The following is a 15,094-nucleotide window of genomic DNA, read 5'->3' on the forward strand; positions in this document are numbered from 1 at the left end:
GTACCGTCATCCTGATGCCATTTGAGAACATTTCACACAGCATTTACACCTACTCATGTAACAAAGTTCATTTTTATGAACTGTAAACTTAAGAATATGCCAATTTGTACACACACACAAACACACAGAGCGTCTAGTCCGCCTAATCCAAATCTTCCACCCCTCTGCTCAGCTGTGTTTTGGAAATAATTGTCCTGTTGTGACAGTCAACTTCAGCGCTTTGGTCCAATCTGAGATAATATGGACACTGTGGATGATCTCTTGCATAACACGAAAACTCAACAACCCAAAGCAATATTTCTCACACAGATTATTGCAAATGTAGACATTCATTCGTTCGTTCACCCACTTTATTTTAGTAACTCCTAACACACCATTTTATTTAAACCCCAAAAATGGTAAAAACAAATTGAATTTAAAGATTATAAGGGGAACTTAATCTCATTTTATATTATTCACTGTGTCATTGTAAGAGTAGGTTTTAACAAAGTCCATTGTGTCTTTTACAGCTGCCTGGAAAACCAACTCCAACCCCAGTGCATAGTGTCAGGTAAGGGACACACACACACACACACACACACACAAACACACACACACACACACACACACACACACACACACACACACACACACACACACACACACACACACACACACACACACACACACACACACGCACACGCACACGCACACGCACACGGACACGGACACGCACACACACACACATGTATTGACAGTCCAAACATGACACTAACCTGCTCCAAATCTCCCACTGGTCCTGAACAGAGGATTACAAGAGGATTAGGGAATGATGTTATCTTTTTGTGACACTTAACACCCAACATATCATCCGTGTTTCTGTAATGTAGTGAAGCGTGAACGTGGTGTTATCTGACCCTGGTCTGCAGAGAGTGCTTCTCTCTTTGGGTATGCAGGATGATATTTCTGATGCTCTTTTCACCCACACATAACCTTAAGTTAGTTTAGTTTTAGAGCCAATATCCTCATGAAAATAAAGGTTTGTTTAAAGTCAGTGTGGAAAGGTCAAGTACAAACAGAAAGGTGCATTTTCTTTCTCTAGTGCTATGCTAAGTGCAAGTTACTCCTGATAAGAATGAAACCAAATGAAATGAAAATGCAAATGCTTCCTTCATGCTTTAATAATATCTACTTAAGTCTTTTAATATAATTCATTTTGTTTCATCGTTACTTTTAGATTGAGTTTACATAAACCTATCCTTTATTGTTATTCTATTAAGCACTGGTATTACTCCTTTATTTTTACTACTTTATCATATTTTATTTTCATTCTCACATTTGTTATTGTTATTCTTTATAAATCAAAAGTCCTTCAGGGATAATAAAGTTCTACCTTATCTTATCCTAAATAGTAGCCGAACATCACACCCTGCATTAGAGGGACAACAAGACAAAGACTAAAACTATTTGTTACAAACATACTGCAGCTTTGGTAAGATAAGTACAATTGCAGCAACCAAATATCCTTTTACGGCTCATATTGGAATGTGGTTGTTGCTTGAAGATGGCCTTGAAGTAATGTCAACCTAACCTAAAATCTATTAACATCGGATAATAAAGCTTTTTGTACTCAAATGTCTATTTCTAGCTTACATAGAGGGCTGACCTTACAGTGAAACACACAGACAAGCAGGAAGGGGTCAGTGAAACCACATGTGGAAAAGCTGTAATTGTGGGCGGTGCACGTTCATTTCATCCACCTGCACCGTGCACATTTTCCCTCTCCGTCTCACAGACACAAGCATGGTTTGTGTCCCACGTTCAGGTCCTCATCAGCGGCTGTTTGTGTTTCTCTCCGTGCCTTCAGCAGTGCGTGGAGCTGAAGGAGCCAATGAAGGACCAGAAGCAGCAGACCTACTGGCAGGAGACGGGCCGATGGGCGGGGTGCGAGGAGAGCTTCGACCCTCAGGCCGGGGTGTGGGCGACCTCCAGCATCTCCTACCTCACCTTCAAGAGCCTCATCCAGCTCAGACGCACCATGAACACAGGTCAAAGCAAAATCAAATTCAAACATATAGAGTTTCTACATAAACATAAACCGAGCTATTGTATTCTGTGGTGCAAAGTAAAGTACGTTTACTCAATGACTGTTATTCCATTTGAGTAACTCCAGGTTATGCTACTCTATACTCTGTGAAGGAATTTGACCAAATACATTTACTCGAGTCCTGTACTTAAGAACTACTTATATACTATATATATTACACTTTATTTATTTCACTCTCATAGTTACTAGCTACTTTTTACACATACAAACACATGATATGCTTATGATGTGATATGGTACCATGCTTTCAATACCCATCTTTTGACAAAGAGTCTAAATTGTCCAAACATTGACAAACTACTACATTGAATTGCTTTGACATGTATAGTGATATCATTAGTCAGTATTAATGGGGGCACTCTAATGTTTCACCGCTGAAGAGCCAAAGTTAACCCCTTCAAATCCTACAGACTCTTCCTTGTTTAAACCTGTTATTCTTAAACCACAACACTGCCCTCGTCTCATGATCACTTCTGATCATTTTCCAACATGTTCCTATTTCCAAGGTGTGACCATTTTTGACTGTGAAGAGCAGACATTTGCCAGCATCGCGGAGAAGATGGTCAACGAGATGGTTAACAAGAAGGAGATCAAACCTGAATCCAAGGAGGGAGTGCTGAAGTCTCTGCTTCAAAACCACAGGTATTCTTTCAATTACCTAACTGTGACTCAAACACAGATGACCCACATGTATGATGCTGTTCTCAAAGCTGTATATGAGGTCCAGCATCTTGCTCAGGGAAAGTTAACACAACACGGAGCTCCTGTGGAGATCAAACCTGTAATTATGTCTCTGACCACCAAACCACAGTGCCTGTCTGCTTAAGTCTCTTTTAAAGGTGACCGATGTGAACTGAAGTTACCTCGCACCTTTAAAGGGCACTCTAAAAGTGTGTCGATATTGATATGGGTATTAATTGAATACCCATAATATTTAGGAAAGAAAATACTCATATCATGTTTGTAATACACATAAGATGATTTGATTCATATAGTCCAGCGCCTCTTGAATAATTTCCAACTTCAGTTATCAAATCAAATCAAGTTTTATTTATATAGCACCTTTTTAAAACGATTTTTGGTCGAGCCAAAGTGCTGTACATATAATAATTACCTTACAGGAAGGACACTATACAGCAAATACAACAGCACAGTTTATGCAGAATATCAGTGTGAGAAAACGACACCCTCTGATCTCAGACCCTCACATTGTACAAGAAAAAACTTCACAGTTTAAAGTGGAAAATGGGAGAAACCTCAGGGAGAGCAACAGAGGAGTGATCCCTCTCCCAGGACGGACAGACATGCAATAGATGCCGTGTGTAAGAGATAATACATTTTACAGTGTAGGTAGACCGAATGTTTGGAAATGCATGTGTCTATAATAAGAAGATGAATCCGCGAGGATGTCAACAATCCTGTGGGAGCCTTCAGGGAAGTAGCATGACGAGACCCAGGCAGGACCGCAGAGACAGGTTCAGCCACGACCCGAAGTCCACGACTTAATCCAGAACTCAGGATAGAGGATCCAGGATGCGGGATCACAGCAAGAGGATCAGCCTCGACTCCGGATCCCGGAGTAGATATAGACACCAAAGAAAAAGAACATTTGGGGGAGGCTGGGTTAATCGGAACATGCAAATACACAGACACAGACAGGCACCCGCAGGGAGCAAGGTCCCCGCTAGGGCCTAGTTGGAATTGGTGAGAGGTAAGGAGGTACGCTGTGGCTACGGCATAGCACTCCCCGGCTGGAAATAGGCCCCTCTGCAAACCTGTTTCCCTCCAATAAAACCTTGTGAGGTCATGGAGGGAAAAGGTTTTGGATAAAGAGAAAATAGAAAGAGTAGTAATAACCTTAGTTTTAGATATAAAATCCAAGTTTTTAAGATTTAAGTGAAAGAGCAAGAACCAAAATGTAGGTGAAGAGGCACAGCGTATCTGCGTCAAAGCACTCATTAGGTTATTTGATCAACTATCTATAAGCTTTATCAAAAGGAAGCAGGGGCGGATCTAGACAAATATTCATGGGGTGGCAAGAGGGTGGCAGGAGAATTTGAGGGGTGGCATCCCCTGACAGAAGTATATTCTGATTTAATCGCAATCATATCAATCAATGTTAACTTGGAAAGCCACAATATTAATATTTTAACTCAATAACATTAGGTGAGATTATTGTGGCACATCAGTAAAGCCTTAAATATAAATATATAAGGTGGCACACGTAATTTAATGAATTTTAACTGAATGACTTGGTTTAACTCTTAGACCAGCAGGGGTACCAAATATGCAGACTGCTGCAATAAATACATTAATTAACTGTCTCATCGATGTGTGTCTGTATGAATATGATAATATTAACAATCATATTATTCCTATCAGCTGTCAATCACGGTTATGATTCACATCTTCAGTGTTATTATTACATAAACTATATTTTTTGGAGGAGTTAATGATGAACGTTCCTCAAGATGCTTGCTCACCCTCCTTCAAATTTGAAAGACCAGTAATTACTATCATAATTCAAAAGAATCAAAGGAACAGTTCAGCGCCCCACAACTTCATTGCAAACAGTTACAACCTTGACTTTACATCAGAAAGAACAAACATTAAAGAAATGACTAACTGCATCAGTTAGGGTTAAAAAAACATGTATTCAGCTAAAACATACATCGCTGCAGTTATTATCCAGTGGAAAGCCCTTACCTACTGGCCTAGTTAAATCAAAGTGGTTACTTTTTTTTGGCTGGGCAGTGAAGTTTTACACACCGTCTTATTTGACTTTCTCAGGACTTGAGACTGTTTTTTGGGGGCAGACCCCCACAAAGAAGAAACATATATTTATGTAAGGTCATCATCTTAACAGTTCATTATTCTCATCGACTCATCCGTGAGCAGAGCATCACGTTGGCATGCCTATAACAGCTGAATGTGGCGATTACCATCTTGATCAGCAAAACGCCTCACAAACTTATTAAGATTTAAAGCTATGGTGCGTTTTGATTCAATGCTGAGTACAGCCAAACTTGACAGGCTCTTCTCTGTCATAGTAGACCGCAAACAGTTGCGGCGCCAGAGTATTTGTGTTGGGTAATCTATGGTAGGGCTAACCCATACAGTGGTGGGGCTCAAGTCAGTATTTGCAATGTAATTACATACACGCTCCCCTTGACAGTGAAACGCCACGCGTGAGGTTTATATTATTTCCCTGTCTCAATCCAAATTGAACTGTATGAAATAAAAAGGCACATTTGTCTTGTAGTAAATAAAAAGGGCGACCTGGAGCCAATCCTGCAATTTCCCCACAGGTGAAAGAGTTGAAAACCAAACCCCTGCAGGGGGGTCTGGGGGGATTCTCCCCCAGGAGATTTTTTTAAATACTAACATCAAATACACATTCTGGTGCTCTCCTAAGAAGAAAAATAAATTAATATATAGAAAGAAGAAAAATAAACAAATCTATTACTCCAAGACATATTTAAAAAAATGAATGTCATTTTAGTTTTTTGTTACTTTGTTCTGAAAGCTGAACCTGCTGCTCCTCACAGAGAGGAGAGGAACGAGGCTGTGTGAATTACTTTACATTGTGGATAAGGGTGGATAGCCCCCATTGTTCTGTGTGTCAAAATGAAAGACAGCCCACACACCTATCAATCATCAAACCGTGGGGTCTTATAGTTGTAACGATGTATGATACTACAGCAAAAGTATTCTCCGTCGGGACTTCCTGCAACAACACCACGCCGTTATCTTGATTCTGATTGGCCAGAAGACATTATCAAAGATGTTCTATTGAGAAGACGATCACTACGTGACAAAAGTTTTCAAAACCGTTTCTAGTCTTCGGTATTTCCAGACAAGTCGCTACTGAAATCAATCTTACTAACTGCTGTCTGTGCAATTTACTCCGCACAAGTTGGCAGACTTTATTTTTGCTTACTTTAACATCATTTTTCATGGTGGGGCTAAGCCATTTATTGGTATGAATGTAGCCTACCCCAGCCATACCCTGACCGCAAATACCTAATTCCTTCTGTCTACTTGTATCCGAAATGCTTCTCGTTTTGCGCTGTCCTCCCGTTCAAATGAAATCGCCGCCAATCATATTTCCAAGCTCGCGCCAGGGGGGGGGGAGGGGTTACAAGGCTCGCGTCTTGTGCTGCATTCACTTGCACTCGGACATTAGAGATTTTCTCTCATAAATGTCCGATGAGCCACAACTTTTCTTTCAAAACAAAGCTGCCAAATGGGGTGGCAGCTGGGGTGGCAAGGCATTTTTCTGAGGTGGCAGCTGCCACCCCGTGCCACCCCGTAGAACCGCCACTGAAAGGAAGGTCTTAAGCGTACTCTTTAAACGGATAGGCTGTCGGCCGCCCGAACACAAACTGGAAGCTGATTCCACAAAAGTGGAGCTTGATAAGAGAAGGCTAGAAGGCCAGAGAGAAGAAGTGAGTTGCAAGTGTTGATTTAAAAGCCCCTAATGTCTGGGCCAGGTATGGTTAGAGACTCACCGCCTCCCTTCACTTCTATTTTGAGTGAAATAAATATGCCGACATTCTTTTTAAATAAATATTATTTTTTTGAGTTCTTTAGTCTAGAATAATCATTTAGAGAAAATCTGATATTGTGAAAACCTTGTCCAAATATTTGATGTACGCTGTTAGATATGGGATCCTTTGTTCAGAATATAACAGGAATTCATTAAAAAATCATTTTATAAATAATGATTTCGTTTTTATTCCTAAAGCCAGTTAGATTTTAAGATATTTACACAAAAATATATCAGAATCAACCTTTAAAGGGATAGTTTGACCTCCTGGAAAATATGATAAGCTTTCTTGATTGTTAGATGACAACACTTGATCTCATGGCTGTACATAAATACAGCACGGTACACAGTAATTATGAAGCAACAGCCAGCAGCTAGTAAGATTAGCTTAGCATAAATAATGAAACTGGGGATTACAGCTATCTCTTTGATCAAATCTGCCCACTAAACCTTATCAAGTATGCTGTTGAATGGCTGCTTATCATCCTGAACGTATGCACAGACTACTTTCTTCTGCTTGGAAAACCATTTGATTGTCTTTCATCAGTCTGACACCTAAACAGCCAATGACACGTTTCGTTTCCTTCCTCCAGCCAATCAGATGACCCGGAGAAACAAGCCCTGACTGATGGGGTGGATCTACAGAAGTTTTCAGTCAAGGACAGGGTAAGATCTTCCCCTGATGAAATTATCTACATGAATCATGAAAGTCATTGATGATAACTTGAACTGATATCATCATCAACAATGGTGAGACGGTGGCAGTGAATTTAAAGAAAGCGACTTCTGGCATCAGATCATTTACAAAGTCCTTGAGAGAAGTCAGAGTTTAGAGGAGTCTATTGCTTTTTTTGGGAAATACAATATAATTGTTTTGTTCTGGTACACAAAACCTCAGTTTTTAGTTGTTGATTAAATTACATTTACATTTTCATTTATGTGCTAAGTCGATCTTAATCAGTTTTAAGGGCCGAAACAAGTCTTGACATGTTTACTATTTAAAAGTAAGTATTTGAGCACAGCAGACATTTCTTAGATTGGGAATTCCTCTGAAAACTGTTGCTATCATTTTCAAACATCACAGATTATTAAATCAAGCTTTACTAGAGAGAAATTCTATACTCTGTGTTCCTTCAGAGAGATGAGTCTGACAGCGTTGAGGCTTCCATGGTGCTAGTAGGTAAGCCAGTGTTTGCATTGTTCATGTTTCATTTAGGATATGCAGTTTGTATGTTTGTTGCAGTAGTGATTGCATACAATACAATTCTACTTTTTTCTTTTTCTTTTCTTAACAGGAGCTTTGGAAATTCTAGAAAAGCCTACCGTGGTGTTTGTGCGTCTGAAGGAAGCCGTCGTGCTCGACCCGGCCCTGGAGGCCCCGGTGCCCGTACGCTTCGTCTTTGCTCTAGTCGGCCCCACTGAGACTGACATGGACTACTGTGAGACTGGCCGTACTATGGCAGCACTAATGGCTGACAAGGTGAGTTAGCTGATACCTTCTGTACTTTCTGACCTAAATTGTGTGAGCAGTGACTCATTTAAGGAATAATTTCCTCCTAAAATGCTCATTTGTATATATCAATTCAGCCTATTTAATTCCACATCAACAGCACTCACAATGATTTGCAGCATTCTTTCCCAAGCAAGTGTTTTAAATGGTAAAATTCAGTGAAAGTGCCTGTTTTTGGGAAGTAGTGGGCATGTATGACTTATAAATGAGCCCTAAAACTAATCCTGTATGAGGTTTTGTCTACAATTAGTGTGACTGTTTTGCTGTTGTTTAAAATTGTATGAGTTGAAGTATTCCTTTAACAGAACAGATACGTAATGGTTGAAAGACATCTTCAGCTACAAATGCAGGGTATAGCTAGTAGGTAGTAACATAGATTAAATCCTCATTTAGATTGTTCTAATAATGCCAGAAGAATATAAACTCTAAACAAAACAAATTGTGCTGATTAAAGGGATGTTTAGATGAAGGAATTGCACTACCACTCTGTACCAAAGGTATTGAGTCTTAACATCTCCTCAACTATCTCCTCCACATCCAGGTTTTCAACCAGGCAGCGTTTCAGGCGAATAGCCCTCGTGCACTGACAGACGCCGTATCCGACTTCATGGACTGCAGCATCGTCATCCCGCCCACAGAGATCCAGAACGAAGCGATGCTCAGCTCCATTATCAGCTTTCAGAAGAAGCTACTTCAGGACAGGTTCCAACGCTCTGATCCAAACAACGACCTGGAGTCCAAACCTCGCAAGGGTGAGTCTTCAACACACACACATAACTCCATGTACACAAAATCAAAATGGTTTTTTCCCTGCAGTTTCTTTTTGTGCTGGTACCCCAGCTGAAGACCCACTGTCCCGTACTGGTCGCCCATTTGGAGGGATGATACGAGACATGAAGAGGCGCTACCATTACTACAAGAGTGACATCACAGATGCATTTAACGCCCAGGTCCTTGCTGCAGTCATCTTCATTTACTTTGCTGCGTTGTCTCCTGCCATTACCTTCGGAGGACTGCTGGGTATGTGTGGATAGCAATTGCATTTGTATGAGACCTCGTGTTTCTATTGCATGGTTTAACATATGATGTGTTTTTTTTAAGTAATTGTGTGTGGTTCATAGAAATCCAATGTTTAATATCTAATGGTAAAAAAAGACACACACATACAGATAATCTGGACAAATTGACTAATTCCATTTCACCAATTTATAATGCTCGTGTCATCTAAACATGGCAACATTTTGGTCTGGGCTCTTTGAACAGAGCATTGTGTTACATCAGGAAAACAAATATGCCACAGCCAAGTAACATTGCCCTCATGTTAGACTTCTTAAATCATGTCATATGTTTCCATTTGAACTGCTTTTATTCATTGTCATATTGTCAAAAAAGGTCTAAATGGGACCTGAGGGTGTTAACAACCATGTGACCCTTTAAACCAGGGGTCTTCAACGTTTTTCAGGCCAGGGACCCCCAAACTGATGGAGAGCTGGAGCAGGGACCCCCCTACTATATGTATGGCATACAATTGTGTTTTATATTAAACGGGGCCTAGTGCCGTGTATAAACATAGCTACTCTGTTATTATACATTCAATACTAAGCTTTCAAATAATACACAGGTTAATATATTCATGTTTTTATTTTAAACATTTGCAAGGTACAGGGTGGCCGTGCCACTGCCATTTATAAACATACATCTTGAACACAACACAGAGCTATTAAAATAATTCACAGATTCAAGTTTTAACTTTAAAGAGCAACTTGCAGATTAGAGACACCAGTGAATAAATGTGTAGGAAAATGATGAATACACTAGATTTTCAAAAAAATGTACAGAAATATACACTACAGTGACATCTGGCGTCGTTTTGGTAAGACATTTTCACTTCCGCATAAAAAAGCCTCGGCACGTGACCTCCCGCGTGTGACGTAACATGGGGGAGAGCGGCCGGTCTAACGTATGAATAAACATGGATCACAATGCCAGTTTTAACAGAGAAGAGGTTGAAAATATATATTCAAATGCATATGATTATAATTATGAGCCTGCTATGCGTCCAAGAGACCAGGAGCAGCCAAGGATTAGAAAAAATAACGGCCATCAGCGAGAAATGGAGCTTTGGTGTGAGGAGAAGCAGTGGAGAACAGGGCAGTTGTCTTGGTGAGTGACCGGCGTTAGCTACAGAATGTTAGCTAACGTCAGTCACATCACAACATTGTAAAGTTAGCAATCATATATCAGGCTATAACTAAAGTAGTATTGATAATATAGTAACGTTACTGGCAGGACTGTTGATACTGATCCATAACAGAAACTAATGCGCAAGTATCAGCCGTATCTCGCGTTACCTAATGCAACTCCACACCACGGTGCTGTGTACCGGAGGGGAGACGCGAGATACGGCGGATACTTGACGATCTGGCGGAGAAAGGTTGTGGAGCAGAAGATAACGTCTTCTGCCTCGATTTCTCCATTCGCTACAATATGTTGGATTCATGTTAATGTGCATTTAAAGAGATTTCAATTTGTGGGAAAAAAATGTTTGGAAAACTTTTTTTTTTTTAAAGAATTTTTTTTTTGTTGTCTAATCAACCAAAGATTTCGCGACCCCCCTGCAGTACCTCCGCGGACCCCCTGTTGAAGACCTCTGCTTTAAACTTATCACCTGCCATCTCCTATATACAAAATACATGACTTCCATTCTCCTTCATGCTCTGATCAAGGCCAGTGGGACAAAACATTAGCATGTTTGTTTGACAAGGCCAGAAAAAAATTGTGAAAATATACTGAGTATTTTTCCCTGAAGAACTGTGTGTGTGCTACCTGTTGATCCTTTTGTGTATTTAACATTTGAGGCCATATTAATAATATGTTGTCATCTTTGCGACTACAGCTGATAAGGTGGACAACATGATGGGCGTTTCAGAGCTCCTCATCTCCACCAGCATTCAGGGGATCATCTTCTGCTTCGTTGCTGCTCAGCCCGTCCTGGTCATCGGGTTCTCTGGTCCTCTGTTAGTGTTTGAGGAGGCCTTCTTTGTTGTAAGCTATACCCCTGAATCCTGTGATGATCCCACTGAACATACATTTTCAAATACCACTTCCCATGATTGATGTTTGTTTAAGTTCAACTGGTTCCCATTGCCCCTTCTTTCAGTTCTGCAAGTCTCAGGACATTGAGTACATTGTGGGGAGAGTGTGGGTTGGCGTGTGGTTGGTCATCATCGTGGTGGTCATTGTGGCCTTTGAGGGCAGCTTCCTGGTGTGTTTCATCTCCCGCTTCACCCAGGAAATCTTCTCCATCCTCATATCCCTCATCTTCATCTATGAAACATTTTCCAAGCTAGGAAGGGTAAACCTTTTTCATCCATGTCACACATTTCATCTGTCCAAATGGAATTTAATACATTTCCTTTCTTTCATTATAAATGTGTCTTAGATTATAATCTGCTCTCTCTTGACCTCTCTTTAGACCTTTAAGGCTCATCCGCTCACTCTGAATTACGATCATGTGAATACAACTGTAGAAAATCCCTGGCACCCAAAGGTGGAGGAGATGGCCATGTATGACAACGCTACTGGGAACACGACTGTTGTTGTCAACATTATTAAGCCGTCTTACCCCAACACAGCCCTACTCTCCATGTGCCTCATGTTAGGCTGCTTCTTCACCGCTTACTTCCTACGCCAGTTCAAGAATGGCACTTTTCTGCCTGGAAAGGTACGTCTTGTCCACAGGCTAGTATTTTACTAATTAATTTACGGTTGAATGAACAAGTCGTGTATTTTATTGGCTATTCAATTAAATTGTTTAACTCTTCAAATAGGTCAGACGTTTGCTTGGTGACTTTGGTGTGCCCATTGCCATTTTCCTCATGGTTCTCCTGGACTACAACATTAATGATACCTACACTAAGGTTGGTCCATCAGTCTAAGTTTCCAAAGCCAGTTGATGTACTGAAAACCTGCGTCATTCAGCTTGAATGTAGTATATTATAGCTTCACACTAACCCCTAAAACATTTGTTAGGTACACACATAAATTGATTTTGCTGCTGTAATCATTCTTCCTTCAAAAGATACAATCATAATGTTATGTCAATTTAAGTGTTGTAAAAAATCCATCGTTCTCTCTCTAAGCAAAAATGTATCTAGTCTAATACAGTACAACCCATGTCTTGATTAAGGTGAACAGGTTTCACTGCACATTTTATATTTGAAAAACATAGACAAAATTATGAAAATATCCTTTAAAACATGAAAGATTTAATCAAAAGCTGTTTTTCTTAACAGAAACTAGTAGTTCCCAAAGGTCTCATGGTGTCCAACCCGTCCAAAAGAGGCTGGCTCATCAACCCCTTCGGAGAGCACCAGGCCTTCCCCGTGTGGTTGATGTTTGCATGCTGCGTCCCGGCCTTACTCGTCTTCATTCTGATCTTCCTGGAGTCTCAGATCACAACGTGGGTCATCGCTTGCCCACAACAATATCACTCACTGAATTATCAACCTGAGAAAACATATCATGTCCTGTTTTAAACTAAACTTCAAAATTCATCTGTTGACAGTTTGATTGTGAGTCAGCCTGAGAGGAAGATGGTGAAAGGCTCCGGGTTCCACTTTGACTTGCTGGTTATAGTCGGCATGGGAGGACTCGCTGCAATGTTTGGTGTGCCGTGGCTCAGCGCTGCCACGGTTCGCTCTGTCACCCACGCCAACGCCCTCACGGTCATGAGCAAAGGGACAAAACCTGTTATTGAGAGAGTGAATGAGCAGAGGGTCAGCGGCATTCTGGTGGCGCTGCTTATTGGTAGGTGTCCAATCATCCATGTCTTTTTTTACAACTCTCCTAAAATCCAACCCCTGTCATTAAAAGAAAAGTTACACAATGATCTAATTAACTTAATGCAAAGAGGAGGTTGCATTGTGAACTGCAAAGCTCTGGATGCCCTTTTGAAATTCAGATTTCAAATAACCTGCATGTATACAGTATGTAACAGTATGTGCTTGGCGTAAAATGTCAATCTTTTAAGACTCGAAAGGCATCGTACCAACCACAACCTCTCTTAAGTTTTATTTCATTTATTATCTTTTATATACTTCTTCCTTATTTTGTTTCATTCCATTTGGTAGTTGTTTTTTGTTGGTTACTTGTTTATCTTATTCAATGTTAATACTTTACTTAGTTAATACTGTTAACAAAATGATGTTTTAATTGTAATTATCAAAAGACACAGTGAAATATCCTTTATCTATTTTTGTCTAGGTCTGTCCATTCTGATGGAGCCGATCCTAAAGATGATTCCCATGTCAGCCTTGTTCGGGATCTTTCTCTACATGGGAGTCACATCTCTCAATGGCATCCAGCTGTGGGACCGTATGCTGCTTCTACTCATCCCCAAGAAATACCACCCTGACGAACCCTACGTCACCAGAGTAATACTTTCTAAAATATTAGCCTAGATTTAGATTTATGTTCAACATTTACATTTAGTATTTAGAGTTAATATCCCATTTTAATATATTTTACATTTAAACATATGACTAACAACTAAAACGTATTTTTAAACCAATTTCTTTCCCAAATATTAGGAAAATTAGCCATATTTTCACAAGAGGACATCAGCTAAATTATTACTTTTGTGACCGCGTTGAATGGTGTTCAGATTAGCAGAAATCATGTAGTCATATCAACTCACTATAAGAGCCGCTGAATTATACCAGAAGACGCAAAGTATTTGTGGGTGCAGACCCTTCTTACTGATTAATATTTTTACATTTTGGCTACAGGTGAGCACAGGACGAATGCACTTCTTTACGGCCATCCAGATCGTGTGCCTTGCACTTTTGTGGATTGTTAAATCCAGTCCAGTATCCCTCGCACTTCCCTTCATACTCATCCTCACCATCCCTCTGCGCATGTTTATGACCGGCCGCTTCTTCACTGAGCTGGAGATGAAATGTGTAAGTGGAAAACTCCTGTCATTTGAATACATTTATGCAGATATACACAGAATCAAGCACTAAAGTTTCTGTTGTTTTTAGTTGGATGCTGAAGACGCCAAAGTGACCTTTGAGGAGGAGCCGGGGAGGGATGTATACTGTGAATCTCAGATGCCATTGTAGATGTCTTCCATGACAGCTATAGCATGCCAGCAATCATTTTATTTTAACAAAAATATATATTTATTTTTTATGTGGCTCACATATTTCATCTACTTATGAGCTCAAACAAGTTTTTTCTAATGAAAAATGCAGATATAGAATCTATCTTTATGAACATTGATATCCTGTGTAAAAACATTTATTTGTAAAAAATTCCTGAAGAGTCGCTCAGGTACTTTATTCGCATTATGTTGTTTTGTTTCTATAAGCTTGTGCTTTGCATACTACTGAAGCTGAAATCATATTAAAGGGACCCAAACATTTACATATTGGATGCGAAGTGAAAAATATTGTAGTATTAAAATCCAATATGTTCTTCAAGCAGTCACACATTGAATGTAATGTTGTAACATGATGTTAAGTTATTGTTATACTCACTTTCTTCATGCTTGTAAAATCCGAATTTGAATAAAGTAAGATATGATTTATGAAGTAACATTGCAAGCAAAATGTAGATACTTTAGCCAGAAGGATCAAGCTGGTAATACTACACTGTGTCGCAGTATAGGGAGTGATAAAATGGTGAATTTGTGTTTGTTTAGTTTATATTGTGTGTCATGTTGCTGTCTTATTGTCATCTCTTTATAAATAATAAAGACTACCTCCCAAAATGCCTATCGACTTAGTTTCATTTGTTGTGGCTTCTTTCTTGGGTTAAGGGAAATTAGACCAATTAAATGCTCTGATGATACTATATTGCTTTGAAAACCTGAAGCTATAGCAAAGAAACATGCCTTTGAAAGCAGAAAAAAAATGGGGTACTTGATGGCATGCATGCCTTTGCA

General features: G+C 39.8%; 1 protein-coding gene across 4 annotated transcripts; it reads left to right on the top strand.

The window, feature by feature from the left end:
* Window positions 1-1,759: 1,759 nt before the first annotated feature.
* Window positions 1,760-14,924, top strand: slc4a1b (solute carrier family 4 member 1b (Diego blood group)). Of its 4 annotated transcripts, none has more exons than XM_079656869.1 (16): window positions 1,760-2,027; window positions 2,593-2,728; window positions 7,229-7,301; window positions 7,773-7,815; window positions 7,931-8,115; window positions 8,687-8,897; window positions 8,962-9,165; window positions 11,042-11,190; window positions 11,306-11,500; window positions 11,621-11,869; window positions 11,976-12,065; window positions 12,441-12,607; window positions 12,713-12,954; window positions 13,411-13,580; window positions 13,935-14,108; window positions 14,190-14,924. In XM_079656869.1, exons 1-16 carry the CDS (start codon window positions 1,871-1,873, stop codon window positions 14,268-14,270), a joined length of 2,526 nt encoding a protein of 841 aa, XP_079512995.1. In that variant the 5' UTR covers window positions 1,760-1,870; the 3' UTR covers window positions 14,271-14,924. The 4 variants fall into 4 exon arrangements, with proteins under 4 accessions (XP_079512995.1, XP_079512996.1, XP_079512997.1 ...); XM_079656870.1 differs by having other exon boundaries at window positions 8,986-9,165; XM_079656871.1 differs by lacking the exon at window positions 1,760-2,027 and having other exon boundaries at window positions 2,153-2,728.
* The last annotated feature ends 170 nt before the right edge of the window (window positions 14,925-15,094 follow it).

Source organism: Notothenia rossii (assembly GCF_949606895.1).
Source record: "Notothenia rossii genome assembly, chromosome: 11".
NCBI classification, from domain to species: Eukaryota; Metazoa; Chordata; class Actinopteri; order Perciformes; family Nototheniidae; genus Notothenia; species Notothenia rossii.

Bases quoted from the DNA above. Each gene is read 5' to 3' on its own strand.
- slc4a1b (XM_079656869.1), top strand. From the start codon at position 1,871: ATGAAGGACCAGAAGCAGCAGACCTACTGGCAGGAGACGGGCCGATGG. The intron at 2,028-2,592 runs GTCAAAGCAAAA...CCTATTTCCAAG, and splicing joins CAGACGCACCATGAACACAG to GTGTGACCATTTTTGACTGT. The intron at 8,898-8,961 runs GTGAGTCTTCAA...TTTTCCCTGCAG, and splicing joins GGAGTCCAAACCTCGCAAGG to TTTCTTTTTGTGCTGGTACC.